Here is a 27,050-nt window from a genome sequence, read left to right as displayed (position 1 = left end):
TGAACAATATGAGTGAAATAACTGAGTTATAGCCACTTTTTTGGGCTATTCTTAATTTAGCTTTGACGGCCGTTATTCATTGGATTAACATCAAAAGTTATGTAGTGGATGTACATCCTGGGACTATTTTCTGCCAGTTTTCTTAAAACCTATCCACTGGTTATAGGATATTTGGCTAAAAACCGGGTTGGCTCCAACAGTTAATGCTAAAGTTTAAGCAAAGGTCCTAATATCTGAGTAACACTTAACGTCTATGTAGTCCAAAAATAGCCCTTATAGTTTTGTCTTAACTTCACTAAAGATCTCCTGAACACCAACGTGACAACAGGACAGCAAATACATGTTACTGCCAACAGTTTGAACCAAGGCATCCCTTCAGTCTTCTATATGTTGCTACGATGTGCTCCTTCTATACTACTAGCAATCTAATCATTGAGCAATACTCTCTGAAACTGGCCTTTTTTTTAGATGAGAGCAGAAAATGTAAGAAATGGAAGCTAAAGGAGGGATAGATGGAGAAAATTGGCCCTGAAGAAGTAGATTTGGAGCGCAACAGACTTGTATAAAACCTAAGAGACGAGTCTAAATGTGTAGCGCGAGTGGGTGGTTCAGTACTGGTACGAGAAAAGAATCGGCCCTAGAAGATGGATTAAACTGTCTGCAAAAGACCGACTCATTTATTTTCTCCCAGTCTACAGAATCAAATCGAATGACTGAAGGATGACTAAAAATGAACCGACGAAACAAAAGATCCACGTGAAAAAGTGCAAGTGAGCAACGGAGGTCAGAAAGTAGTCGAGACGAGGAGCAAACTGAGTGAACAAAAGATTGAATCAGGAGTCAGTGAAGGTGAAGGGAAGAAAATTAGAAAGCTAAATTAAAAGTGTGGAGGGACGGAGGGAGAGTGGGTAGCCATGCATGAAGGTAACGCCTTGCAGGAGGCTCAGTCTTATTTCATTTCAGCACTTTTGTAGTTTGGACACCGACTCTCCCCCTTTTGTCTTACCTCGTCGTCTCATCCGTCCCTTTCACTCGATGGTTTCTGTAAAGCTGCTTTAAGGACGACTGCTCAGTCAAATTATCTCTGCCGTAATTCAGCACTTCATGGCAGAGTGTGATTTCTGCTTCAATTTTGCGGTCTTTATCTCTAAATTTAACCTGAAAAACTCCCGTTTTATTTTGATACGTAGGAAAAGTTTAGCAGATTTCTGTAGTTGAGGTTTAGGATTAAAGAAAAAAGAATGAACATGTTGCAGCACATCAATTACGATCTTTTTCCCCTTTATTTTCATGCATTTTCACATTTTTTTCCAACTTTATCTAAACTCAAACATTTGTTATACCTGCCACCTAAAGACAAATGCATACAAAACTGCTTTTGTAAGTGTTTTTGTGTCTATTTATCAAATTGTCTATTGGAGCACTGGATTGAATTTAACTAAAACCTGCTGAAAATAGTTATTGGATGAGGATCTACAGTTGACTGCCTTCAAGATGGCTGCCACCAACTGACCTTAAAGCATAAAGCTGCTATTACTCAGTCGGCTTTACCAATCTTAAGCTACATTTTATTGTGGTAGTAGCTGACGCTGATCCCCAACACATAATGTGAGCACCAACATATTGCACAAGCTTTGTTAAAAACTTTGCCATTAACTTTTGGGAGTCAGCATTGTCTTAGTAAAGTGTCTCATGAACTGCTGGAGGGAGTTGAACTAGAACTGATTAACCTTCGGAGCCAATCTGATTCAGAACGGCTACTTCAGCCAACTGACCCAAAATGGCTATCTCCACCAATTTTCCAGATATTGCGCTAACGTCCAAGTGAAGAGTGAGCTGTCTGTTTACCGGTGGGTCTACGTTCCTACCCTCACCTATGGCCACGAACTCTGGGTATTGACTGAAAGAATGAGATCGTGGATACAGGTGGTTGAAATGTTTCCTCTGCAGGATAGCTGGACTCTCCCTCAAAGATATGGTGAGAAGTTCAGTTATCCGGGATGGACTTGGAGTAGAACCGCTGGTCCTCCACATCGAGATGAGCCAGTTGAGGTGGTTTGGGCATCTGGTAAGGATGCTTCCTGGGCGCCTCCCTAGGGAGGTGCTTCAGGCATGTCCGACTGGGAGCGTGAAGGTCTAACACTCAATCATGAAGGGCAATATGCATTCCTTGAGAAATGCTAGGCATTTGTCACTTCAAACATTTCTGCAGTTTTATTTTCAATTTTTTATATACTGTACTATTTTATTTATGCAGTTTTAACATTCTATCCACTGAACGTCCAGTCTGCTTTCCCAGCTCTTTGTCCCTTATTGTCAGTTGATGCAGAGTTACACAATACCACACTGATGGGCTGCTGACAGCGTATGATTAGGAATTATGGGAGAAACAACCTTTGTGCGCCGTTCCTTTTAGCAATTTAATCCCTGCAGGTAATCTGTCGTGAACATGTTTAATTAGTGCATTAATATGCTTCCACCGTCTCTGTAGGTTTGAATGTAAGGTAATATTTGTGTGCATGTATGTCCATCAACCTCTGCATCCTGGCAGTCTGTATTTATCATTTCAAGTCGAGTATAATTGCAACAGAAAAAAAAAAAAAAGACTGAAATGGAGCTTGTCTGGTTACTGAACCTTCTGATGGGTGCTCCGGGTATTTGCAGTATAAAATATGTAAATGAACAACTGAAGACTTCTGTTGTTTAGATTAAAGTAGCAAATCTGTTCCGTTCTTCCTCAAACGGGTCAAGGAGCTGCTGTGTGTTATCAGATGTATGTTAAAGAGGAAAAAATCTAAGAAAACGTGAGTTATTAAACAATAACTCATTAACTCCTCACCTGGTGTGAAAAACCGCGAAGTCGGAATAGTAGTAGAAGTAGTAAGTAGTAGTTTGTTAGTGTGTGTGTGTGTATATGTGTGTGTGTGTGTGTGTATATATATATATATATATATATATATATATATATATATATATATATATATATATATATATATATATTAAACTCTCTCTAAAGGCAGCAGCCAATGAGCATTTCTTTAATAAATGCTTGTCCTTTAGTTTAAAGTACCAATTTATTTTAATAATTCACCTAATTAGGTGTGATTATTTTTAGTCCAGTCTTCGTCGTAGACTAACGGCTACACTGATGCAGCAGTTTAGAAGAAACTGACTCATTGCATTACAGGAATTCGTTTCAGTGTTCAGCGATTTATGTGAGCTGGGAAATGAACCTGCAACCTTCTGATTAAAGGAAGGGAACTCCACCTCCTGGGCTCGGACCACCTCCAGCAGCTGAGCTGTGATGTCTCAGCAGTTAGTCAGCACACCGCGAGGAAATGCATCTTACTTTGATCAGAGCTGCAAATATCTGTGGGAGTTCATGTCTGCAGGCGCACGAGCACTCGCTGCGGACAAACATCCAGACACGACGGCTAAAGAGTTATGAGTGCGATTAAGCATGAGTTTGTTCAAAGGTGATGTTTTTTTTAAACTCGGCATTGTTTAATGACTCGGGCTGGGATTGTGTTTTGCCTCAAGCAGAGGAAGGAAGGGTGTGCAGTGTTGTTGCTGCCTGTCACACACGAGCGGTCACACACGTGCGGACAAATGACACCTCCTCAAAGGTGACCGTAACACACGCTCAGTCTTGCTTTAATAGGGCCACTTATGAGTTTCAAATTAAATTGCCCTCTAACCTGATGTCAGGGGATGCACGCCCTCGTCGGCTCACACACACCGATGGCTGCTCCTCCTTTCTCCTTTATTTCCCCCGTCGCCACAGATCATCCCACATTTGGAGCACGATCCAACACTCAGGCTGCCCAGTGTCCAAAGCTCGAGGGAGGAAGAATATTTCACACAGAACCCCTCTGAACCCACCACCCTGACGCACACCTGTAGTCAATCTAACAGTTTAGGCAGGTGGTTTTTGTGTGTTTATTTTAATTTATAAAATACTAAGTGAACTAACGAGGAGCTACCAAAAACCAACCACCTCTGGTGTCAGCTCTCCTAGGAACACACAAATCAGGGGTTTTGTGTGTTTATAGTAGATCTGTCATTTCTATCCCAAACCCAGAGCTCGGCCCCGCCCAACCCGGATTCAGGCCGGCCCATAATAATATGCCTAATGTGCGGGCCGGGTTGGTGTCGGACTTTATATTGCATCAGGGACGCGCCCAGCCGACGATCCAATTATATGGCAACATGGCTTGCCATACAGTCACCAGCCGCACGCGACCATTTGACCGCACGCTGACCGGCCGGATGAAAGTGGTAAAAAGTTCAGTTAAGTTTCAGATGGACTACTGCCAGCGATCCATCAGCCCAAATGGATGTTCATTCAGCCGCTGCACTCAGCGGACGCTCTCGGCCGATGACCTAAATAGGTGAGACCACAAAATATCCGACATGTCAGCGCAGGATGCAGGCAGAAGCAGGGGAAGCATTTAATGCGCTTTGATGGCTCCTCAGCTCCGATCTTCTCCCCCTTTACTCAGCCGCGCACGTTCGCCAACAATTAACAATAGTCGGTGTTATAAGCAGTCAAGCTTAATTAAAAATGTTGGGGGGTTTTCGAGTTCGGACTTGTAATTACTGTTAATTTGTCGGATTGGTCGGGGTTCGGAGATGATGGCTGCAGGCTGGGACCGGGTCGGGTCAGATTTTTTGGACCCAAATGCAACTCTAGTTTATAGTGAGATGTACAGTAGTCCTTCTTGTATCACAGTGGGTTCCGTTCTCAGCTCCCCCGCGATAAGTGGAAAAACCGTGAAGTAGGAATAGTAGTACAAGGACGTAGTAGTTTATTTTACCATATATATATATATATATATATATATATATATATATATATATATATATATATATGTATATATATATATATATATAATTTTTTAAGAGGCATTTTAAACCCTTCCCACAGACTTGCAATATTCTAAACAATGTTTCTAAACACTCTAAAAGCACACAGAATGTCATGATCTCCGCTCTGCCAGCGCTCTCGGCCACGCCCACTTCTCTGCTGCCGATCAGAGATCATGACGTGCTGCAGGAGGGAGCTGCTGCTTCTGCACACAGGTGCAGCAGGTGCCAAATAATTTCAAATAATTTATTTTAAATTTAAAAATCCATGCCGTTCATGCGGCTCATCCATCAATTAGCCAATTGTGTATCATGCCCAATCTTATTTTGAAAAACCGTGAAAGTCAAACCGCGATTAGCGAGGGACTACTGTATGACCAAACAGGTGCTCATGACCACCGTTATGTAGCTTTAAAAAGTTAACTGAAGCAGAACTGACTAGAGGAGGTTTAAAACGGGTTAACTCTGCCACGGGATCGTTTCATGCCACACCAAGAGGACACAAGACAGTTGCACTACATCCGACTACTATTCTAACTGCTGCACAATGTTACGTCTTTTTTTGTCAGGCAAAGATTATGACGTGCACATGAGCTAAGATATGCCAAAACCTAAAGCAATAAAATAAACAAAAGTTGGTCTAAAAAACGACTTGATGCAGCAACTGAAGGACGTCGTGCTTACTGCCCTTCAAAATCAGATGTCACTCGTTACTATCTGCTCAGAACCGACACAAACCTGTTGGACTTTGTCGTTTTCTGTCTGTAGACGTCTAACCAGAAGTGGTCTTCGACTTTGACCAACGATAACAGTCTATTTAACACAACAAACACAAGAAACTGGAGTTCAGGAAGACTGACCGGTGTCCTAAACTGGGTCAACATCTGAAATGTCCGACTGTAGCAATAAACGGTTTGTTCACCAAACGATGGAGAAGTACAATAATGAGCGTCTGTGGATAACAGTGATGGAGGTTCCCTGCAATGTTGAGGCTGATTTGTGTGAACGGAGTAAAAAAGTTAGTCATTAACTGTTGGCAGGCTGAAAAATCCAAGCAGACACTTATCCTTCATGTCATACAACAGAGAGGCCTCAGTTTGTCCTTAAATTCATTCTGCTGCAAAGCTATGACCCCACACGTGCAACTGATGCCACTAAGAGCTAGTCCAAGAAGTGCTGACGGAGCACGTCGAGCGTTCTTCTCAGTGTCGGAGTGACAGGAGGCTCTGAGGCAGCGTACACCTACATAAGATCTGTGATCCAGGTTCTCCACTATGTTTGGAACAACCTGCATGCAGAGTTTCCTCCATCTGTCGGCAAACGAACCAAAAAGAGCTTAAATGTTTTGAAGGCAGGGAAGTTGCACTAAATATTGACTCGTTCGTTCCTTCAGCGCTGAGTTAGAAAAAAATGTCCTTTTTAAAACGACTTTAAACTAGGGGTGCACCGATTGCAGTTTTCTGGCCGATCACCATTTCTAAAAAGTCTGACCTGCCGGTTGCGATTTTGTTTTATAAGCGACACTGTCGGGTGTTGTAAGGTCACGATGCAGCTTCAGTTTTCCAATCTTATTTTACTGAAAAACACACCCTTGAACAAGATCCTAGAAACAATACAAGCTTGTTTTACCTGGCCATGAGGTCGTGCTCTGAAATACAAATGAAGTTTAGACAATTGCTGTTAAAACTACAAAAAATTTGTAAAATTGGTTTCTCATGCAAGTTTCAGCCGATCGCCCAAAGTTAAGGAAGTCGTGGCCGATTTATCGGTGCACCCTTACTTTAAACAGTTTTCTGTGGCGCTATGTTGTCATGAGGTCAGAACTGTGTTCTAAAAATACTTGAATAACAAAATGGCAGCCCCCATAGTTTCTTAACGGGACCCCCACTGTAGCACGTTCAAAATCATTCATACTCGGCTGAGAGTGTCCAGAGAACAGCGCTAACCAAAATTAAACATAACGACTTCCCTCTCTTCCTCATCATCCGGATGTCTTTCCCTAGTTGTCAGCGCTCGCACGTCGCTCCCTCTCTCCATCTTGGACGTTTAGCTTCGTCTTCAAAGATTCTAATAGAGAGTAAAGACGTCCAGGAGGAGCGGTAGATGAAAGGCAGGATGAGTGAAAAATATATTTTTGCCCCTCTCTACCACTTATCGCAGATCTGAAGCTTCGTTTTACTTCAGCGCACTTGTTCTAAAATTTGATCAAAATACAAACGGCTTTTCGCCCAGATAGGAATAAACCGACTTTAAGCATCCTCTTCTCTGCAACTCGCTGCTGACAGATTTAATTTATTTATTGTCCAGCTGGAACGAGAACAAACCGTAGACCAGAGGCTCGTGTGCTGAGATTGTTTCACTGCTGGACTTGAAAAAAGTCCAGTGTTTCTCCAAGCAGCTAGATGTGTGAACCTTCAGCTGATCGTATCTTCACCTGAGTATAAGTAAAAAGATGATAAAAGTTATATTTGCTTTTTTGATTACTGCCATGTTTGGGCTTTATCTCACCATAGGCCACAGATATTAAAGTCTTGTCGGTCACTCAAAGTAAGAAATAATTAAAGAAATTGCATTACCTGCAAAAACGCAGTGTGAATGCTGAAGAACTTGCTGGAAAACAGCTGAAATTAGCTAAAAGACATGCTGACTTTTAACTGAAAATGAACACGCCTAAATTATCAGAAGCAAGCATAAAGAACATATATTTGCTGAATTAGGTTTAAATAAGCTGAAATTAGAGCTGGACGAAATGGCCAAAACTTTTATCACGATATATTTCTTAATTCAGTCGATACAATATAATTCAATATTGATATCTCTCTCAGGACATTATTACCTGCAGTGTTCCCTCAGTGCACTTCACGCAGGCTCTCTCACTGGTATATTTTCATCTTTAAATCACTTCTTGGTCTGCTGCCTTCATACATCTCCTCCTACATGTCTCTGTGTGAGTGCAGCTACAGCGTGCGCTCTCAGGATATTATTACCTGCAGTGTTCCCTCAGTGAGGACTGAACTTGGCAAAAGGGCCTTCTCCTACTCCGCTCCTGTTTCCTGGAATATCTTACAAAAAGATCTGAAGCTCTCGACCTTGACCTCTCTAAGTGACTTTAAGAATCTGTTGGACACCTGGCAGGGACCAACGCAGACATGTTCCTGTTTTGAGTTTTCTACATTCGCCTATAGAATCTAGCCGTTTTGCTATTTTTTGCCATCTTTTTTTAATTAGTAAAAAATACAATAAAAATCTGTATGCCTCTTTCATGATTGTTTGTTGGTTTCATCACTCTTTGTTGAAATCAAGTCTCTCTTGTAAATTAGTCCTTAAGGCTCAATGGGATTAACCTGTTTAAATAAAGGTTGAATTAAATCTAAAAGCCTCAGAAAAACTGTACAAACTGTATAAATTGTTCACCTATTATTTGTATTTAACCTTCAAAAACTTAAAATCACCGTCAAATAAACATAAAACTCTCAACTTTGTCAATATTAATAGTTTTAACTTTGAGCACCATAACGTTTGCTGCATGTGTTTCTCTTGAAACAGCTGGGGGGTTGTTTCAGGAGCACGATGGCTCAGACTCTTATCGTGCTTCATTTTCTGACTCTCAGCAAACTATTGAGTGTAAACTCTTCTGATGGAACAAGTTACGTGTGTTCCCACTGGAACAACTCGCGTTCATTGAATAAAAGTCTATTGCAACACATATCGAATTATTGTCCAGCCTTAGCTGAAATGAGCAAAAAATATATAAAATTGGCTTTAAAAATAGCTGAAAAAACATAAAGAAGCTTAAACTACCAGAAGGAAGTGAAAATAGCTGAAATTAGCTAAAAAAAAAAAATTTGAATTAGCTGAAAAAGCTAAAAATTGCATATAATGGCTAAATAGTAGCTGAAATAACTGAAACTAGCATAAACAAGCTAAAATTAGCAGAAATGAGTTAGAAGATGCACAACAATGTTGTAGTTGTCAGAAATAATTTGAAAGGATCACAAAATGGCCGAAATGAGCTTAAAGTAGCTGAAAAAAGTTTAAATTTGCACAAGTAAGCTGAAAGAAGCTGAAGCAGAACAAAACATGAAAGGATCAGTAAAAGGTTATAAACGGATCTAAAGATCTGAAGGATGTAAAATGAGCTCAATTCATTTTCTGTGAGGAAAAAAAAAAATGGCAGAAAAGGCTAAATATATAAAAAAAAAAACTACAGTTGAACTAAAACCAAAAGTGGTAGCGTGATTGTCCTGAATGAGCTGAACGTTTTGATATGATTTGTTGAGATGGTCCAAAAAATGCAGAACGAGACGGATGCTGAAAAACCTATGGAAGAAAAATGGATCACAACAGTGAGAATGCTTCGTAAACATCCACACAACAATCTAATAGTCACATTTTCCGCTGCGGTCCCACTGAATTCTGAGTGTTCGCAATTAGCGAGTACATGTGTCTGCAGTTTGAGCTGCCGCGGCCAATTTTTGCGTTTGGCCTTAAATACCGTTTTGCAAGCTGCGCGCACGCCGTGGCAGCCGTCCCTACATGAAAGCAACTCGCACCAGGACGCTCAGGATCCATCAAACGTTCTGAGACTTCTTGGAGGCGCCTTTGTGTTTTGGCGTTTGATAAATATTCGCCAGCAGACATGAGATGCTGTCTGTTCCACTGATTTATATCCAGGAGTTAGATATGGCTGTGAGAACATCTTGTTTTCCTGCTCGGTGTTCAAATCAGCTGCAGGTAGCGGTGAAGGATCTCCTAACACATTAGTCCGCGTGAAACCTGCAGATGTGGTTAGTAACAAGATTCTAGATTAGTTTGACAGCTTTTCCTCTTCTGCTCGTTGTCCTGTTCCCGGTGGTTCTGTTAATTCAACTTCTGTTGTATCGGTGCGTTTTAAATCTTCCCCCTCGTACTTGTCAGGGTTTCTGTGTACTGCTGAAAAGTCAGAACGTTAGTGTAGTATTTTACACGTCTGGCTAAGTAAAGACGTGAATATAGATTAAACAAGATTTCTTAACAACTGGAGGACTTTTATTTACATTATTAGTTTAGGGAATGGATTTACGGCGTCAGCTTCTTGCTTCATTTACCACACAAAGCCCTAAATGTTGGAACCGTCGACATCTTACCCCAAATCTGAAGAACAAAAACAAACGAGGGAGCAAGTAGAATTCATCATCCGTATACTGACTGTGCTAAATATACTACCATCAGCATCTGCAGCTCTGTTGGTTTACTTCCTCTGTGAGCAGAGATGTCAGTTTAATGTGTTGCTCACTGTTTTGCAGCAGCAATCTCCTAGCAGTATTTTGTAAAAAATAAATAAAGGATGCACGATATTATCGGTATCGGCCGATATTGGCGATAAAATTAAATATCGGACATCGGCCATTCCATAAAAATAACCAATATAAAAGGCACTGTTTAAATTGAAACAATTATATATATATATATATATATATATATATATATATGGCACTGTTTTTGCATTACAACCGTGAAAAGTTGAACAGTGACATGGATGACTGCAGCGCCAGCGTAACGTTTTGACATCCTGCGTTCCGTTGAGTTTAGATTTGTCAAAATTTACAAATTTGCACTGTTCGAGTGATGTCATTGTGTTAGAGAGAGTAAATGTCATGAATAAATTTGACATTAAACATAATCCAAGTTGAAGTGTTGCGTCATTTTCAGCTCCCTTTTTGGCATCTGCATTTGGTAGCAGACCAAAGTGACAAAGACCATGAAGAAGAATGTTGTATTTTAATTCCATAGCAGAGAAAGATGTGCAGTCTCTAAGTAGATCTGGGGTGGGGGGGTGGGGGGGATTTGTTATTGTATCGATTATTGGCCAAATAAGTTTTAACATATCGCCGTATTGAATATCGGCCAAAAATCCAATATTGTGCATCCCTAAAATAACAGTTATCACTGTGTGAGAGGTGGGGGACACGCTGGACATGTCTCCAGTCCATCACAGAGACACACAAGACAACCTTTCACTCTCTCACTCACACCTAGGGACAATTTAGAGTTACCAGTCAGCCTAACGTATGTTTTGGTTCTGTGGGAGGAAACTGGAGTACCTGGAGAAAACCCACGCATGCACGGAGAGAAGCATCAAAGTTCATGCTCAATAATCCAGTTAACAAATCCTACAAAGATAAATCCGGTCCTCCGGACGGTTTCAGACCTTTCTGGTTTCCACCCAGAAAGGCCCCTAACTGGGATTTGATCCGGCGACCTTCTCACTAAGAGGCAGCAGCTCCAACTGAGCCACCGTTCCACCCATCCAATAAACCTTTCCAGTAAATGTTGATACTTAGATTTCAGATCTGGCCTGAAAATAAAGTAATCTAAAAGATTATTTTTTAAAAAGGCGATGCACGTTGTCTGCTTGTATTTCATGCTCATTATTAGTTTCAGCTTGAGATACTGTAGCTCGTCGTCTAATAAACCACATTCACTGTTAAGTTTAATTTGAACTTGTGGTCTGTGCAGACTCAAACCTGTCTCCCTCTGAGGTTTCTTCAAGTCCCCATGTACGTTCATAAAGTCTGATTAAATTTAAATTTCCAGATTAACTTTTAAAACTTAAGCATTGGCACTCATCTTTATTTTGACTGTAAAGTACTTTAACACAATTCCCCTTCGAGAGCCTGAAATTGTGTTTCTGCGATGTACAAAACCACACGGCAAAACACCGTTTGAATTCTTTATATTAATTTTCAGATCAACACATTGTGTGTAAAAATGTGTAAACAAACGCACACTACCCAGGCGTAACGGTACTCAGCCACTCTTTGTTCCATACGTGTAGTTTTGTTTTTATTATTTATATCAAGAGAACATTATTCACTTTGGCAAAAAGAAATAAAAACAAAGGAAACAACATTAACGGGTTAACGTTATTATAAATCTAATTAACTTTCTTTGAACAGGCGTCAGTTTAAATCGGCATGTTGGGACGTTCTCGGTTTTCTTTGTGCGTCTTCGTCGTCCTTTGAGCTCGACTTATCACGAACTCCTCTGTGTTTTTGTTCTGATCGTGAATCGTTAACAAACAGAAATCACACAATTTATTTATTTATTTTTTTTTGCGAATGATCCTACGATCATTTCCCATAAAACTGAAAAACAGAAACACGTGGTGCAACAAGTAACATTTTATATATAGACCATATATATATATGTACTTTCAAGTTTTCTTATTTTTTCTTTGATAGTTTGAGTCTCTGGAGTCCATAAGAATCTTCAAATGATTTATTTTGTTTGTTTTAGTGAGCATGATGATTCTGTTCTTGCTTTCTCTCTGACATTCACCAGTTTGGTTTGAACCCATGTGGCACAAAGAAATCTAAACTCGCACAAAATGAGTTGGAAAGATGGACTTGTCTTTACCAGTCGATGCTCTCTCACCATGCTATGTCACTGAATGTATCTAATGGCCACCGTCAAGCCTCTCAACAATGCACTTCAGTTTGTATAGACCACCTCGTATCATAAATGTGCATATTCCTCCTTCCAACAGCATGTCCAGAAAGCACTAAACATTTTGTACATCAATGGAGTCGGGCTGGATTGGCCCCTCGCAGACATTCAAATGCACTTGTGCTCTCAAACGGTCTTTTTTTTCCATTAATGCACGCTCACTTATGCACCCATTAGGATTATTCAGTCGTTTCCATTATCCGACATGCAGCACGGTCTTTTTAGGAATGTATGGACTCGTATGTTCCATCGTCCTCCCATCTTCTCCATTTTGTAATCCACATCGACTCAGTTGTGATCCCAATATTTTTTTTTTTATAATGATGTCTGCCCTGGTTTGTATTGATTGATCATGTCCAATGTGCAAGGCTCTGTATTTATACTCCCATAATCCGCAGGCGCAGCCAACCAAAACCCTTGTCCAGACACGAAGGACACACAAGTCACATTCAATGAAAAAAACGTTTCAGAACGGGCCATCGGGGTCGGAGTCAAAAGCCTATTGAAGAATGTGAGCCATACCATCCATACGTTTTCCCGTTTTTCTTGGTAAAAGGTTTTCTTCAGGTTTTTGATCCAGTTTAAATCCTCACAATGGCGCTGTTGGCTGAGTGGACTCTGGAGGACGGAAATGTCAGATAGAAGTGCAGTTCTCTTATGGGCGAGGCTCTAGGTCCAAGTTGAGCTCAGACCATCTGACTTCATGCCACTTACGGCTGCACAATATTCTGAAATGCTATTGCGATATTAATGCGCACACTATCAAATCACAAATGGCTAAAAAATATAAGCTACTGTTTCAAGTGATGATGCTCACCAAACTGCTAAAAATAGAGTATTTTGAGCATCGTGATGACCAGACAGAGAGGAGTGAGGGAAATGTGTATTTATAGCAACCGTTAATGTTCCAGAAGTATTGAACAATATCACAATTGAATATTTCTCTAATATTGTGCAGCCCTAAAACCACTCGGTCTAGATTTTTTTTTTTTTGCTTTTCAGTTGTTTACAGCTGAGCCTAAAGGGTGTAATTAAAATAAAAATTCACTTTCAGTGGCACTTCTTATTCTACCCCGTTTTTTATTTATGTTTTACTTCCTGCTGGGCAGAGAAGTCGGTTGTGTCCCAGTTTGACTTTCTCCCCTCATTCTGATCTCAACTTACTGCTCCCATGCACAGTTGCTTCATATTTAATTTCCTCTCTTTAAATTTCACCTTTTTAATCTACATCCTATTTGAATTTTCAGTCACAGAACTCGTCACTCCTTTTTCCGTATTCTCTTCCATACCTACTATACAACGCTTTCCTCCAGATCCTCGGCGTGCCCCGTCTCCTTACTCCTGTCTTTTGCTTTCCCAGCTGTAATTCCAGTGTTCGAGTTAGAGTTAGTGGTGTTGTAAGCGTGGATGTACCCCCGTTTGAAATCCTGGCCCCCGAAGCTCCCGCCGCTTTCACCCTCGTCGCTGGTTGTCGAAGAGGTAGTGCTCGTTGCTGACGCACACTGCACCAGCATCCCGTGAAGCGACTGGCTCCGTCTCGTCCAGATCACGCTCAACCGCTTGGCACAATTTACGGCACCGTAGCGCCTGGCAACGGTCGCGGCAGCATCGGTTGCTAGGGCGACAGAGGAGCCCATGTCTAGGGAGTGCCGCCGTTTGCCAACAGTCCCGCAGGCGGGGCTTAGAGGGGACCCCGGGCTCTGATAAGCCTGCGAGGAGTTCCATTTGTCCCTACTTCTGGGTGTGATTCTCCAGTCCAACATCTCTGAGTCTCTCAAGGGCGCAGCCAGGGAGAAACTGGCTCGGTTTGTCAGTTCTTGCTCCAGACGGGGATTCGGGCGTTCCCTGGAACGCGACTGTCGGGGCAGTGTGGATGGAGGAGAAGGAGAGTAGTAAAGGGGAGTTCTGTCACTCTCTAGGCTTTGCGGCAATGCCTTTCTTTGCCTCACTACCAGCGCCATCTCACTTCCTGCTCCTGTTGTTGTGGAAACCACCCCTCCAGCAGATAAAAACTGCTCCAGGTTGACTTTGGGCTTTGCCCTGGGCTTTGGAGGCAGTTTTGGAGGGACGGGGGAAGCTGAATCTGCTGCATCTTTCTCCTTGTCCTTATCTTTCCCCGTTTCTCCTCCCCTTTTGGAGGGCAGACCATTGGGCAGGACCACCATCATCATTTCCCCAGCGCCATTTGATTGGTAGCACCCACCACCGTTCCCCCCTTTATCCCCGCCTCCCACTCCTCCGCCCTGACAGCAGGTTCCACCTCCTGCCTCGGCGTTGCCACCGTGACATATTATGTGGTCTCCATGATTGCAAACACGGTGGCGAACCATGAGTGCGACGGTAAACACAAGCAGAGTGACCACAACCACGCCGCCAACCAATATGGTGAGCGTCCCGCCCAGGAAGTGGGCTTGAAGAGAGCGGCATGCTGGGTAAACATCCTTCGTGGAGAACGTTGCGCAACCCAGAACTTTAGTTGCAGCTAATGATGTGATTGAGTCATCAAAAATGGCCAGCACACACAGGTTGTAGTCCACGCCAGAAACCAAGTTCTTCAACAGGAAACGGTCGCTGGTTGACGGCAGGATTCTAAAAAGAAATCAAGAAAAAACATTTTTGGTTAATTAACTAATCCACTTTTCACAGAGGTGAAAGCAACAGTAACATGCAGCATGGCCTGAATGTTTAGAGTAATCTTTAACTGGAATTAAGGAGATGGATATTAGAGAAGCAGAGGAAACGAGTGAAAGGAAGGCTAGAAAGAACACCGGGTGGACGCTGAAAAAGGGAGGGGGGAAAGGAAAAAATGAGGCCATTGATGGAGAGCGCACCAAGGAGACACGAACAAAGAAGTCTGTGCTCATTTAGAGAGCAGTCGGTGTGTATAACGTGTGCGTGATCATACTTAAAACCCTGCAGGAGGCGCACACGAAGGCGTTTTGTCGAGCCTCACATGTTAAGGTGGCCTTTTTAACTTTTAACAGCAAACGCTTGAATTGCAATAAAGTGGAGCCGGGGAAATAAAACAATCTAAAGTTTGCTGTGAAGCTGATTGTGGATGATTTTGTCTGTAATGAGTGCTTGTGTGGGATAATGAAGAGAGAAGTGTTTTAAATGTGTCCTCGTTTTAAGTGTTTCAGCAGCTGTTAAAACTAACAAGTAGGAAAGAGGTGAACTAAATCGAGAGAGGCCAAAAACAAAAGAGGTGACTAAACAGGAGGCCCTGCTTTTGTTTATGTTCTGCTGAAGCCCACCAGAGGTGGGTGTTGATTGGTATGTGTGTCCTCTGCTGCCCCAGCCCTCATTTCTGGGATAAGTAAATCTGTGCACGTTCCCTCCTCAACATTTTCTGTCCGGTTTTTCACTCTGCGCTAAAGATCTCATTTGTATAATGTGTTTCCAGCCATTCTGCTCCCCTCAGACCTGACTTACATCCCATAAATGCCATCAAGGATGACTCAGACACCCAGGGAGCTTCTTCTTTGTGCCCCCCAAACCTAACTCTATTTAAAATTCATTCGAAGTGAAGTCGCCGAGGACTGCAGCGGTTTTCCTTTCGGTTTCAGATTGGCTGTAATTACCGTCACGTAATCAAGTTTGACAAATGAAACTGTCCTGATTGACGCTCCTCATGCATATTTATAGTGGTGTTGATGGGATGGGATGATGGGATTAGATGTTTAATAATGCAAAGTTAGCTGGGAAATCAGAGGCACCTACTTTCAGGCGAGCCTCAGGGCAGATGCATAGATTTTTAGTCATGGCTTTTTCTCAGTAAGAATATCGATCATGGCTTTTTATTGACTTCTCGAGGCTTAAAAGTTGGAGAAATTACTGAACTAATACTCAAAATAGCAACTGTATCCTACGTATGGTCTACAAAGTTATTATTGCAAGGAATATTATAGCTATATTTGTTACAAAACTCTGTTTTGGAGTCGGAGTTCATTATTATTATTCATATCTTCTCATATCTGTGGTCATTATGATACATTTTCGCACAAGCAGTACACTTGTTCACCTCAGTGTTGCAGCAAACAGGTGTTTGTTACCATGGCAAACGCTCATTATTAAGCTCAACGGTGCAGTAATCTTAATAAAGGTTTGCCTTCCTGCAGTATTCGAACATGAACTCCTTGTGACTTTTGAACTGTTTAATTCCCCGATATCTGCCATGAATTTCTTCCAAAAGTCTTGCATTTACATCTTAAATTGCCTTATTAGAACAGTGCCATAATAAGGCTGAGCAAGTATGGTTTTAAAGTGAGCTACATTTGCCGTAATATCCCTAATAAACTTGGCATCTTTAGTCAAATTCCTCGTATCACCTGAGCAAATTCTACCGTTTAAATGGAAAGTGGGAAGCCTCATTATATTCCAGTAATACATGTTTTGTTCTAAAGTCGAGCCCTGGCAGTATTGTCCAATATATGTCTGGTTGAAAACACAAAATGAAAGACTCCAGGGCCAATCAGTCGCACCGTAGGATTGCGAGTTACACCCCTTTAAAAAGCCCAGCGGTAATAAAAGTGGCCGCTCAATCAGATTTTCAACAGGAAATATACACGAGTCACATCTCGCAGAGCTGCTGCGGTTCCTGAGCTGAACGCCCTTGGTCATATTGTAAGATTATAAAAGGCCCTGAGAAATATCTCAGTGCTGCCGCAGCCATTATGTGTCCAAGTGTAATTGATAGGCACTGTAAAGCAGAGACCACCCTACACGACCACGGTGTGCTGTAATGACACGACTTGTAGTCGCTTTCTTCCCCGTATTGTTCAATATTTAGGATTAATATTGCTCCAATGCTTTATTAGATGCAGGAAATGTTGCGTTATTACAATAATATTTTCCTCCCTGCACTCCCATGACGTGAATTATATTAACATAAAAAACTGAAGGAATGTTGTTCATGCTATAAACACAGGAGTATTAGTAGTTTTTCAGTGATGTAATCAAATACTTTTGTTTTATTAGACTAAATCCCGTTTCATCTCGTAGCCCTACAAGCACAGAGGAGGTCTGAAAGGCCCTCCTGGTCCTTCATTTGGGTATTTTTCAGGAGTACACTTCATAGAACAGCGTTTGAGCTGAGCTTACATCATCAGTGTATATCAGTTATGATGTGTGCCATTGTATTGTATTTGGTAAACTGGTCAACCACTCCTTAAAAACACAATTTTTAATTTACTTTTACAACAAACCTTTTGTTTCGTCTGCCATATTCTGTGTTTATTTAATTTTATTGTTTTCAAGTTTTTTTTTTAACAAGCAATAAAACACTGTGTGCTGCAGTTTGCTGCAGGCTTCATAATTAGTTTTACTCTCCAACGATGTGCGTAAGAGTTAAAAAACCTGAAGTGACTGGACTTCTTAAATTGGTTGAAGATGATGAGTCACCTGAGATGCTTTCCAACCTTTAAACTGCAGTGAGTTGTTTATTCTAGTTCTCTTATCCAAATGACTCCCTCAACTTTCTCCTGAGGATCTTTAGGGTCTCGGTTCTTCTGAGAGAGATGTTTGGTCCACAAAGAGGCAAATTAAAGTCCAACTGGAATAGATTTGATGTAAATTGTGGGAAACTAAAACCAAAGACGTTCTCGTACTTAACGTTCTTCTTTGTTGGATGTAAATCTTTTACCATCCGCCTCCTCCCAACTACAGGTGCACAGATAAATCGGCCCCGATCTCCTTAATTTTGGGAAATCATCCAATTCTTGCATGAGAAACCGATTTTACAGTTGTTTTTTTTTAGTTTAAACAAGAATTGTCTGAACTTCATTTATATTTCAGAGCACGACCTCATGGCCAGTTAAAACAAGCTTGTATTGTTTCTAGGATATTGTTCAAGGTTATGTTTTTCAATAAGATAATATTGGAAAACTGAAGGTGCATTGTGACCTTAACACCTGACGGTGTCGCTTATAAAACAAAATCGGTATCGGCCAAAATTGGAATCGGCCGGTCAGATTTTTTGGAGATGGGTGATCGTCCAGAAAACTGCAATCGGTGCACCCCTACTCCCAGCATCATGTGTTTTAGTCTAAAGGATGAATCTTGTCTCAGATGAGTGTCTCTTGTCCTGTAGATGTAGGTGAACAGCTGCGTGTTCAAGCTCTACTCTGATGTTACGTTTCGTTTTTTTTTTTTTTTTTTAACGTTTGTTGTTAGATACCACAGTTTCCTTTCCGATTCCAATACGGAGTACAATTTAGGCTAGGATCTGCAATACCAATACTTTGTGCAAATACGCCTAATGTGTCTGGTAAATCTAAAAAAAAAAATCTGTGTATTTCAAATCAAAGCAGCATAACGAATAAATAATAAATAATTAATTTTAAACTTGAGTATATTGAGTTGGTGGCCTTATTTACAATATAGCTGAGCTTATACAGACTGCGAGACTGACTGAGCAGCGTGCCACTCCGCTTACACGCATTACGCACTTACCCAGGCGGAAGAAAAAGTAGTTCCCATCAACCGCCTATCATTTAGACAAGATCTCAATAGTTTCGTTACTTTCCACTATGTTCCTGTTAATGATATACGTTAACTGAAAAGCCAGAAGTATCTAAAGTATTGATCATTTGAGTTGAACATCGATTCTAGAGCATAAAGTTCTGATATCGACAGTATCGATATTTCAACGTTGAATCACATATTACTACTTAAAGGTGTATCACAATTTTACTTTTTGTGACGTAATCTATTTGAAATCTTTTGTTTTGGTTCCCCCCTCATGCACAAGCATCACTTCCTGTTCTTCTTGTCTCCCCTGTGGAATATCTGTGTCACTATGTGCTTATGTGCGGGGTGTTTTTTTCAATTTCAGGCCGTCGTTCCTTGGCCAAGGAACGAGAGTCCGTTACGATTTTTATTTTTTTTTGCCTCCAAATCCTATACATGTCTCACTTTCATTACTTTTTGCCTGTCCAAACAGGTCTCGCTTGTAAATGAGTCTTTGAGGCTCAATGTGATTCATCTGTGCAAATAAAGGTTTAATGAATGAACTGTTCCATCTTTAATTAACCGTCGTCGTATATGAATGATCGTTTAATCAGACCATCCTGCATCTGCTTCTTTAGTTGATCGTTTGGATCGCGCATATATTTTTACCTTTAACTGCAACTGTTCAGTATCGAGTCTGTTTCAGCAGCATAACCTACAACTAAAACTATGTTTGGTAATTCTTTTTGACTTCTTTGTTTTTGACCTCCCCGTGTATTTTTAGAGACAGCCGGCTCTCGCTTCAGCTCCTCTGGCGACGTGTTCGGGGTTCTTCCTGACCTCAGAGCGTCTCTCGGTTTCTGTCACTGCACTACATCTCTATTAGCCTGAGCAGTAACCATGTAGCATGATTTAGCATCCAAGGTCACTCCTCCTCTCCTCGTCTTCCTCCTATTTTCTCTATCATTTTCTATCTAAGTACCTCCTCTCCTTCCCTCTCGTTGTCTTCCTGCAGCTTCTGTTTATTTCTCTTCCTCCCCCTTCTCATACATTCCATCTTTTCCTCCATCCTTTATGAGATTGTGAATGTTTTTTTTTCTACGCTGGCAGTGGAAAAAAATAGGGAAATTTGCTCAAATAGACATGGAAGACGTAACAATATGCATCTTTGATGTGCTGATTCACTCATTTCATTATGAGTTTTGGTCCGAGCAGTGTTGTGTGCATACAAATCCCCCAACAAATGCAACGGCGCTCATCGAGAACCTGAGTGCTCTTCAGATAATCTGTGTTCTTGTCCCGGTGTGTTGGTCTGAAATCAAATGAAGCAATTTATTAAGGAGTTTTTTGTCAAAGTTCCTTTGCCGTCCTTGGCGCTCTGTGGCTGCCTCCCGACATAAAAAGAGTGACTGACTCTGTGGTTGTAATTACGGCGTGAATAAAACCGTCAAAGGGATGCACAAGCACGCACGCAGGAGGAGAGTGAAGTAGACAAGACGGAGCCTTGTTCAGGCCGGTGACGCAGAAACGAGCAATAATTAGAATCCAAGAGATGGAGAAAAGAATGATGGAGATTTGCTCGTTGCGTCAATACCTCCTCCTCCACGTCTTCTCCTCGTCCCTATCTGTGCTGAGTTTGGTGGTCTGACATTAGACAGAGCAGGGCTCAGAGGAGAGGGGAGAAGGTGCATTAAGGAGCACCAACAAGGCAATTATCTCCTCTGGCTGACATCTGTACTTTTGTTTCCTTTTGCTCATGTCACTTCCTCCATCCGTTTACTCCGTCCTCCCTGTTTGCTCTTGATTTGAACTGTTTACTGTCCTCCTCGATTTAGACCACTCGCTTCTTCTGCTTCACTTAATCTGCTTTTCTGCCACTCTTCTCTAGATGTTTTTTATCCTCTCTTCTGTCTTTTTGCTTATCCGTTATCTTGCTTCTTCTTATTTCTGCTGTTCCCTCGTCAGGGGTCACCACAGCGAGTCATCCTCCTCCATCTCACTCTGTCCTCCCTCCAACTACCTCCATGTCCTCTCTAACTCCATCCATATATCTCCTCTTTGTCTTTTTCCTGGCAGCTGCATTTCTAACATCCTTCTACCAATATAGGTTAGATTTATTTGTCATGTGCAAAATCAACATAACAGTCAACAATGTAATGAAATGCTTAGGATGAGAAGAACCGTCTCGACTCGCCCAAAAAAAAAAAATTCTATATTAAAGCATGCAGTAAAAATACAAAAAACATACTAAAAAATACTACTAACATAACAGGCGCCAAAGTTGAAAAAGAAATGCATCTACAGTGTGATTCGTTAGCAGTGAGGTTCTACCTACATCATGGTTCTGTTCCGTTAGCGGCGTGGTCTTGTTAGCAGCTTGGTGGTAATAACGACTGCAGCAGCTGCCCTCCCAGACCGTCCTCCAGAACCGGGTCCAGCAGACAAAGAACATCCAAGGTTTTATATACCCACTGTCCCTCCTCTGGACATGTCCAAAACATCTCAGTCTGGCCTCTCTAACTTTATCTCTCAGCTGTATTCCTAATCTTATCCATCCTTGTCACTCCTAAGGAGAACCTCAACATCTTCATTTCTACATCCAGTTCTGTCTCCTGTCTTTTCGTCCACGTTTCCGTCTCCATACTATACAACGTCTCAACACTGTCTTGTCAACTTTTCCTTTAACGCTTGCAGACACCCTTTTGTCGCAGATCCTTCTTGAAACTTTTCTACATCCACTCCATCCTGCCTTTAATTCTTTAATCTTGCGGTTTCACTTTAATATTCTTCAAACGTTGGATTTAGTTTGAACTTTCTCCATCCTGATCCAATATTTGTTTCTCTCTTATCACCGGTCAGTTTTTAAATGAAAGTACCCATCACTCATTACTCCTGACTCTGTAGCCTCGTATAAAATGACACGTCTATATAAAGTGCTGACTATTTTTCCGTTCCCTCCGTCCGCCGCCTCTGATTTGTGCTGACACATTTATCGACACAGTAGTTTAACACTTAATTACCTCTTCCCATAGGGTACATCTAAACCCCGTTTCAACCCCTTCCACCAGTCTTTCTTTGCTCCTCCTCCCTGCTTTCCCTCCATCATTTTCTGCATGCCTCCGTTCTGTTTTATCTGAACATTTTCTTTTTTTTATCAATCCCATCCTCCACTGATGCACTTATCGTGTTTCTCGTGCGATTACTTGTTCTAGTTTCCCGGCTAAATTAAGATTCTCCTAACAGATTCCCCAGAAGTATCACAATCAGCAAAACAAAGAGTTGAGTGACGAAAAAACTGAAAGACTCTCAGGACGTTTGATTGATTGCAGTCAGGGGACTATGGTATACATGCTGCACGCTACAGTTCGATATATTAATAGCTCAGCTCAAATATTGGCCAAAGTTGTATAATTAGCAGCAGAAAATTACGTCCTTTCACTTGATTTCCAGGTTCTATTCCTTTCTATTCCCTCTCCTCATGTGCCTCATTAGCATTGTTCTCCACTGTCTACCCAGCGTGCTCTTTCTCCACCAACGTCCTCCTTGTTCTTTCTAATTGCGTTCCCCTCTTTTTTTTTTTTGTCATAGACTCGGCCATGGAAAGTGCTCATTATTTCTTAAACTCCACGTGATTCTTTCTTCGACTCCGTCCTCTCGTCGTCACTGCGATTGTTCCCATCGCCTTTAAATTACACTTCCCCTCAGGAAGGTTGAGCCTGTTTTGACTGGAGCGTAATTGTGAAAATCGTCAACCCTTCCTGCACGTATGCATACCTGCACTTATAAAGCCTAATCAACATTTACGTCTTCTGTCTGCAAGTGTCACAGAAATGTGCCCGATGACGCGTCGCACTCGTCAGTGAATGGGGTTTTATTTCCCAGCGGTGCTTCATGGAAATATCTATGCTTTTAAAAATCATGAGCACAATAGAAAGCAAGAGAATGGATCTTTGGATGTATTGCGTACTATATTATAATGTATTATACACAAAGGGGTTGGAGTGAGAAACCGCTCCTGCAAACTTTAATGTATTTCCTATAAAGTAGTTGTGCAGCAGACTATTGCTGTGAAGCTCTGCGGGGTAGAGCAGACTTCATGTTGGGTGCTTTTTTTGATTTGCACCAAATAAATTCAAGAGTTCAAGACAAAAACTAAACTTTGTAATGGAAGATGTTTCGCTTCTCATCCGAGGAGCTTTCTCGATTCAAAGAACAAAGTGTGGGTTTCGAGTTACAAAGCTGAGCAAAGCTAGATGCATATGCAGATTGCCCTATCACTCCTCACAATAGTGGTCCGTTAAGGTCTTCGTTAGTCTGATTTGCACCAAGGTTCGTGTTCACCTCGGTGCAGCCCTTGGCTTTTATGCTCTAATCCTAAATATAAATATTTAATTATTTAGTGCACATTTAATAGATTGGATGTTTCTTAACAGATGCAGAGAATGGTCATAGCTCCTCATGGTCACTGCTGAATTTTAAAACACTTTGAGGAAAGTGTCACTAGCTATCAACTAGTTAGGATTTGGAGTCGGCTTGATTTAAAATGGCTACCACAGCCAACAGTGGTGTAGTCTACATTTTTTTTATGGATATACTGTGCTTAGAAACCAAAGTACACTGATTATTACAATGTAGTCATCAATTTATTTTGATTTTTATGCATATTGAACATTTCCAAATATCTCTGATGCTTGTATTTTAGTAAATGAACAACAAACTTTGTACAACCGTTGACTTTGTATTAAAAACATGTTATAGGATTTATAAAACGGTATCAAAGCAAAACATGTTCAAGTGTTAAATAGTAAGTAAAGAATTATACAATAATTTGCTGGATAAGTGAATGTAATAAACAAGCACTGCATACAGATAGATTATGGAAGTGTTTAACTGCCGTTTAACATATCAATGACACATGCCTAATATGTCATGTATCATTGCACACTTAAGTGCGTATTCTGAAATTCTTAAGTTTTTCTAGTGGGTATACTCCGTATAACCGCGTGTCGCGTAGACTACACCATTGCAACAAACCTTAAGAAACGCAAAAATGGCTAAAACTGTCAATTTTACAAATACAGCGCTAGAGTTTGGTGAGGTAGTAGCTGGGAATGATCCCAACACACATTTAGACTGCAAACAGACTGCACAGCGTTTGGTTGAAAATTCTGCCACTAACAGAAAATGATCATTAGAGATATTGGATTCGGATGGATACCACAGCAAACTTTTTCTTCTTTCAGCTGTTCTCTCCATGTCCCCTTTAGCTGCATCCATAAATCTCCTCTTTATCTTTCTCCTGGCAGCTGGATTTCTAGCATCTTTCTACCAGTATACCCCCACTGTCCCTCCTCTGGACATGTCCAAACCATCTCAGTCTGGCCTCTCTAACTTTATCTACCAGTTCAACCTGTGCTGTTCCTCTGATCTCATTCCTAATCTTATCCATCCTTGTCACTCCTAAGGAGAACCTCAACATCTTCATTTCTGTCACTTCCAGTTCTGTCTCCTGACTTTTTGTCCACGTCTCTGTCTCCAAACCATACAACCTAGCTGGTCTCACCACTGTCTTGTAAACTTTTCCTTTAATCTTTGCGTTCACCTTTTCGTCACAAATCACTCCTGAAACTTTTCTCCGTCCACTCCATTTTCCTGGACACTGGATCCCAAGTACTTGAAGTTCTGCACCTTTGTGACCTCTGCTCCTTGTAGCAGCCTCCCTCTCATTCACACATGTACTCTTACTACGGCTGACTTTCATTCCTCTTCAAGTGCATACCTCCACCTCTTCAAGTTCTCTTCCACCTGTTCCCTGTTCTCGCCACAGGTCACCCTCCAGGCAATGTGATGTTACCTTAAACAAAACTTGTTTTGTCACGTTTTATTAAAAAAAAATATGAGCAAGCGTTTCTTTCTCTCACATGATGTACCCAAAAAATTTGTTTTCTTCAGTTTCATCATTCAGTTTCACTGTCATGACCCCTGGAGATGATTTTTAACAGATCGATGATCGAGGTGACTCGGCTAACAGCACAACAGTCCTGATTTCTGGTGGAAAATGCAACCTTTAATTGTGATTTCAAAATATTTTTGTTGAAATATGCTTTGCTCATCTTCTAAAAAAAGCAAGCTTTTATTTTAAACAAGTTTTTTTTAGTTAATGTCATCAAAATAAATGTTTAAACATGTCCACTTCTTCCATAGTACAGCACTGGTTGCTTTAAATATTTTCCTACATACTGGTATGGCAATTACTCACATGTAGCGGTTTATTTTGATTATTTCATTGATCGAGAACCACCAACATGTGATCTGTATCACGATGGCGAACCTCCAGGCACACAGCTCGGGTGATTGTGACTGTGAGGAGTGATAGGGTCGATGGGGGGTGAGCGGGATCCATCAGACGCCACACGGACCGAGTGCCACCTGGCACCGTCGCAGATCCGAATCAGCCATGCTGGAATGGAGGCTCGTGATTGTCTCGCAAGAAGCTGACCTTTAAAAAATGATTATCTCTGGCACAATGTGCTCTGCTGTTGTGCAGCCTGTGTAAGTCTAACTCCGGACTCGCTTTGCTCAAATGCACCATATTTTGATCTTTTATCAGACTAGATGTTTTACTTGTTTGATTTTGTTGCCTTTGATTCTTAAATCCTCCATTTTCGCCCCATTTTTCTGCATCTTTTGCCTAATTCAAATTGGCTAAGCCTTTTTTTTAACTTGCAGAAGCAACATAGAACAATGAATATAAATCCTTTATTTAAAAAAAAAAAAAAAAAAGCCTGAAATCTTCAGTTCTTGTTCCATTTGGTTTTATGCACCAGATTCCTATTGCTTACGGTGTGTTTACCTGGGCTTGCCAGCTGTTATATTTCAGCTGGCTCATGCACATTGATGGCCTGATATAAATCTGTACTGTAAATCCCCGGCAGCATTGTGGTGCGCTCGCTTTCTAATTCTACCTCCTTTGATTGCTTCTTTAGCTGTCCTGTGACTGATCTGCTTGTTTCTGCGTTTATCTCAAATCATTCAGTCTATTTAAAACTTATATATTTTTTTGTTTTTAAGAGACAATATCCCTATTCACAAAATCTGTTTCTGACAGTTCAAGCTATCTGGAATGTTTTGCTTTTAGTTCTTCCCAATTTTTAGGTTGGCACACTTCTACTTATTTTTTATCTATAATTTTACTAAATTGTCCATTAGTAGGTTATTTATTTTAGGGATACACGTTATTGGATTTTTGGCCGATATGCCGATATGTTAAAACTTATTTGGCCGATTAAACGATACCGATATTTTATATACTTTCCTTTGTCAGACCATAGCCCTCTTATTTAGGCTTATTTGTTATAAAAAATGTGTAAGAGCTGGTGACATATATTTAGTAACAGTCATATGATATGCATAGCACTTTGACTTATATTAAATGAAAAGTGTTAAATATTATTTATTAGCATTAGTCTCCTGCGATGCTGTCTCACTTGTGGCGGTTTGTTCCAGGTTCCTATAGCTGCAGTGTGGGATCCTCTGCACTCTTGTGCATGAAGGACAGACTTTTTAAGTTCAAAGTTTTGTCCATGCATTGTGTCTTAAGACTAATCTTGCTAACGGGGCTAACACGACTTTCAAATGTCTGTGGTAAAACTCACCCAAGTGCTATCGGCTATTAGCTTCTCAATGACGTTGGAAATGACGGCTTGTAACTCGAGTAACGTTACATCGGAAAAATATCCGACTGCGGACGATGTAGCGAGGCTCAACGCAGTCCAAAAATCTTTGGAATCCGACATCCTCAACAACAAAAGAAAAACTTAAACACCGCCGACATTTTGAATTTTCCTCTCCGCCGTGATCAGATCAGGTTGGTGTGCGCGTGACGTCATCACATTGTGCTGCTGCTGCAGGCATCCTTGTCACTGGGTTATTATACAAAAACGGCGTCTTTTATATTGGAGTTATTTTGATGGAATGGCCGATGTCCCTCAATTGATTACGGTGACATTATTTACATGAACGCTCCTACAAGAACCCTGCAGATGTTGGATGCTGTCTATCATGGTGCACTAAGATTCATAACTGGCTGTGATTATCGTACCCACCACTGCACCCTGTATTCATTGGTTAACTGGACATCATTAACTTCACGCAGACTCTCTCACTGGTACATTTTCATCTTTAAATCACTTCTTGGTCTGTTGCCTTCATACATCTCCTCCTACATGTCTCTGCGTGAGTGCAGCTAC

At 41.2% G+C, this 27,050-nt stretch overlaps 2 protein-coding genes across 3 annotated transcripts in view; one reads left to right on the top strand and one right to left on the bottom strand.

The window, feature by feature from the left end:
* Positions 1–27,050, top strand: part of LOC119409659 (pyruvate carboxylase, mitochondrial) — a 472,483-nt gene that overhangs the window by 267,152 nt on the left and 178,281 nt on the right. The window lies entirely within an intron of this gene.
* Positions 11,954–27,050, bottom strand: part of LOC119409675 (leucine-rich repeat and fibronectin type-III domain-containing protein 4) — a 59,655-nt gene continuing 44,558 nt past the window's right edge. Inside the window, exon 8 of the mRNA XM_037676580.1 lies at positions 11,954–14,943. Coding sequence (XP_037532508.1) covers positions 13,647–14,943 — 1,297 coding nt within the window. The 3' untranslated portion in view covers positions 11,954–13,646. The remainder of the gene's footprint in view (positions 14,944–27,050) is intronic.

The sequence above is a fragment of the Nematolebias whitei genome, chromosome 1 (assembly GCF_014905685.2).
Source record: "Nematolebias whitei isolate Nwh7 chromosome 1, NemWhi1, whole genome shotgun sequence".
In the NCBI taxonomy this organism is placed as follows: domain Eukaryota; kingdom Metazoa; phylum Chordata; class Actinopteri; order Cyprinodontiformes; family Rivulidae; genus Nematolebias; species Nematolebias whitei.
This window is presented reverse-complemented; position numbering and strand designations above follow the sequence as displayed.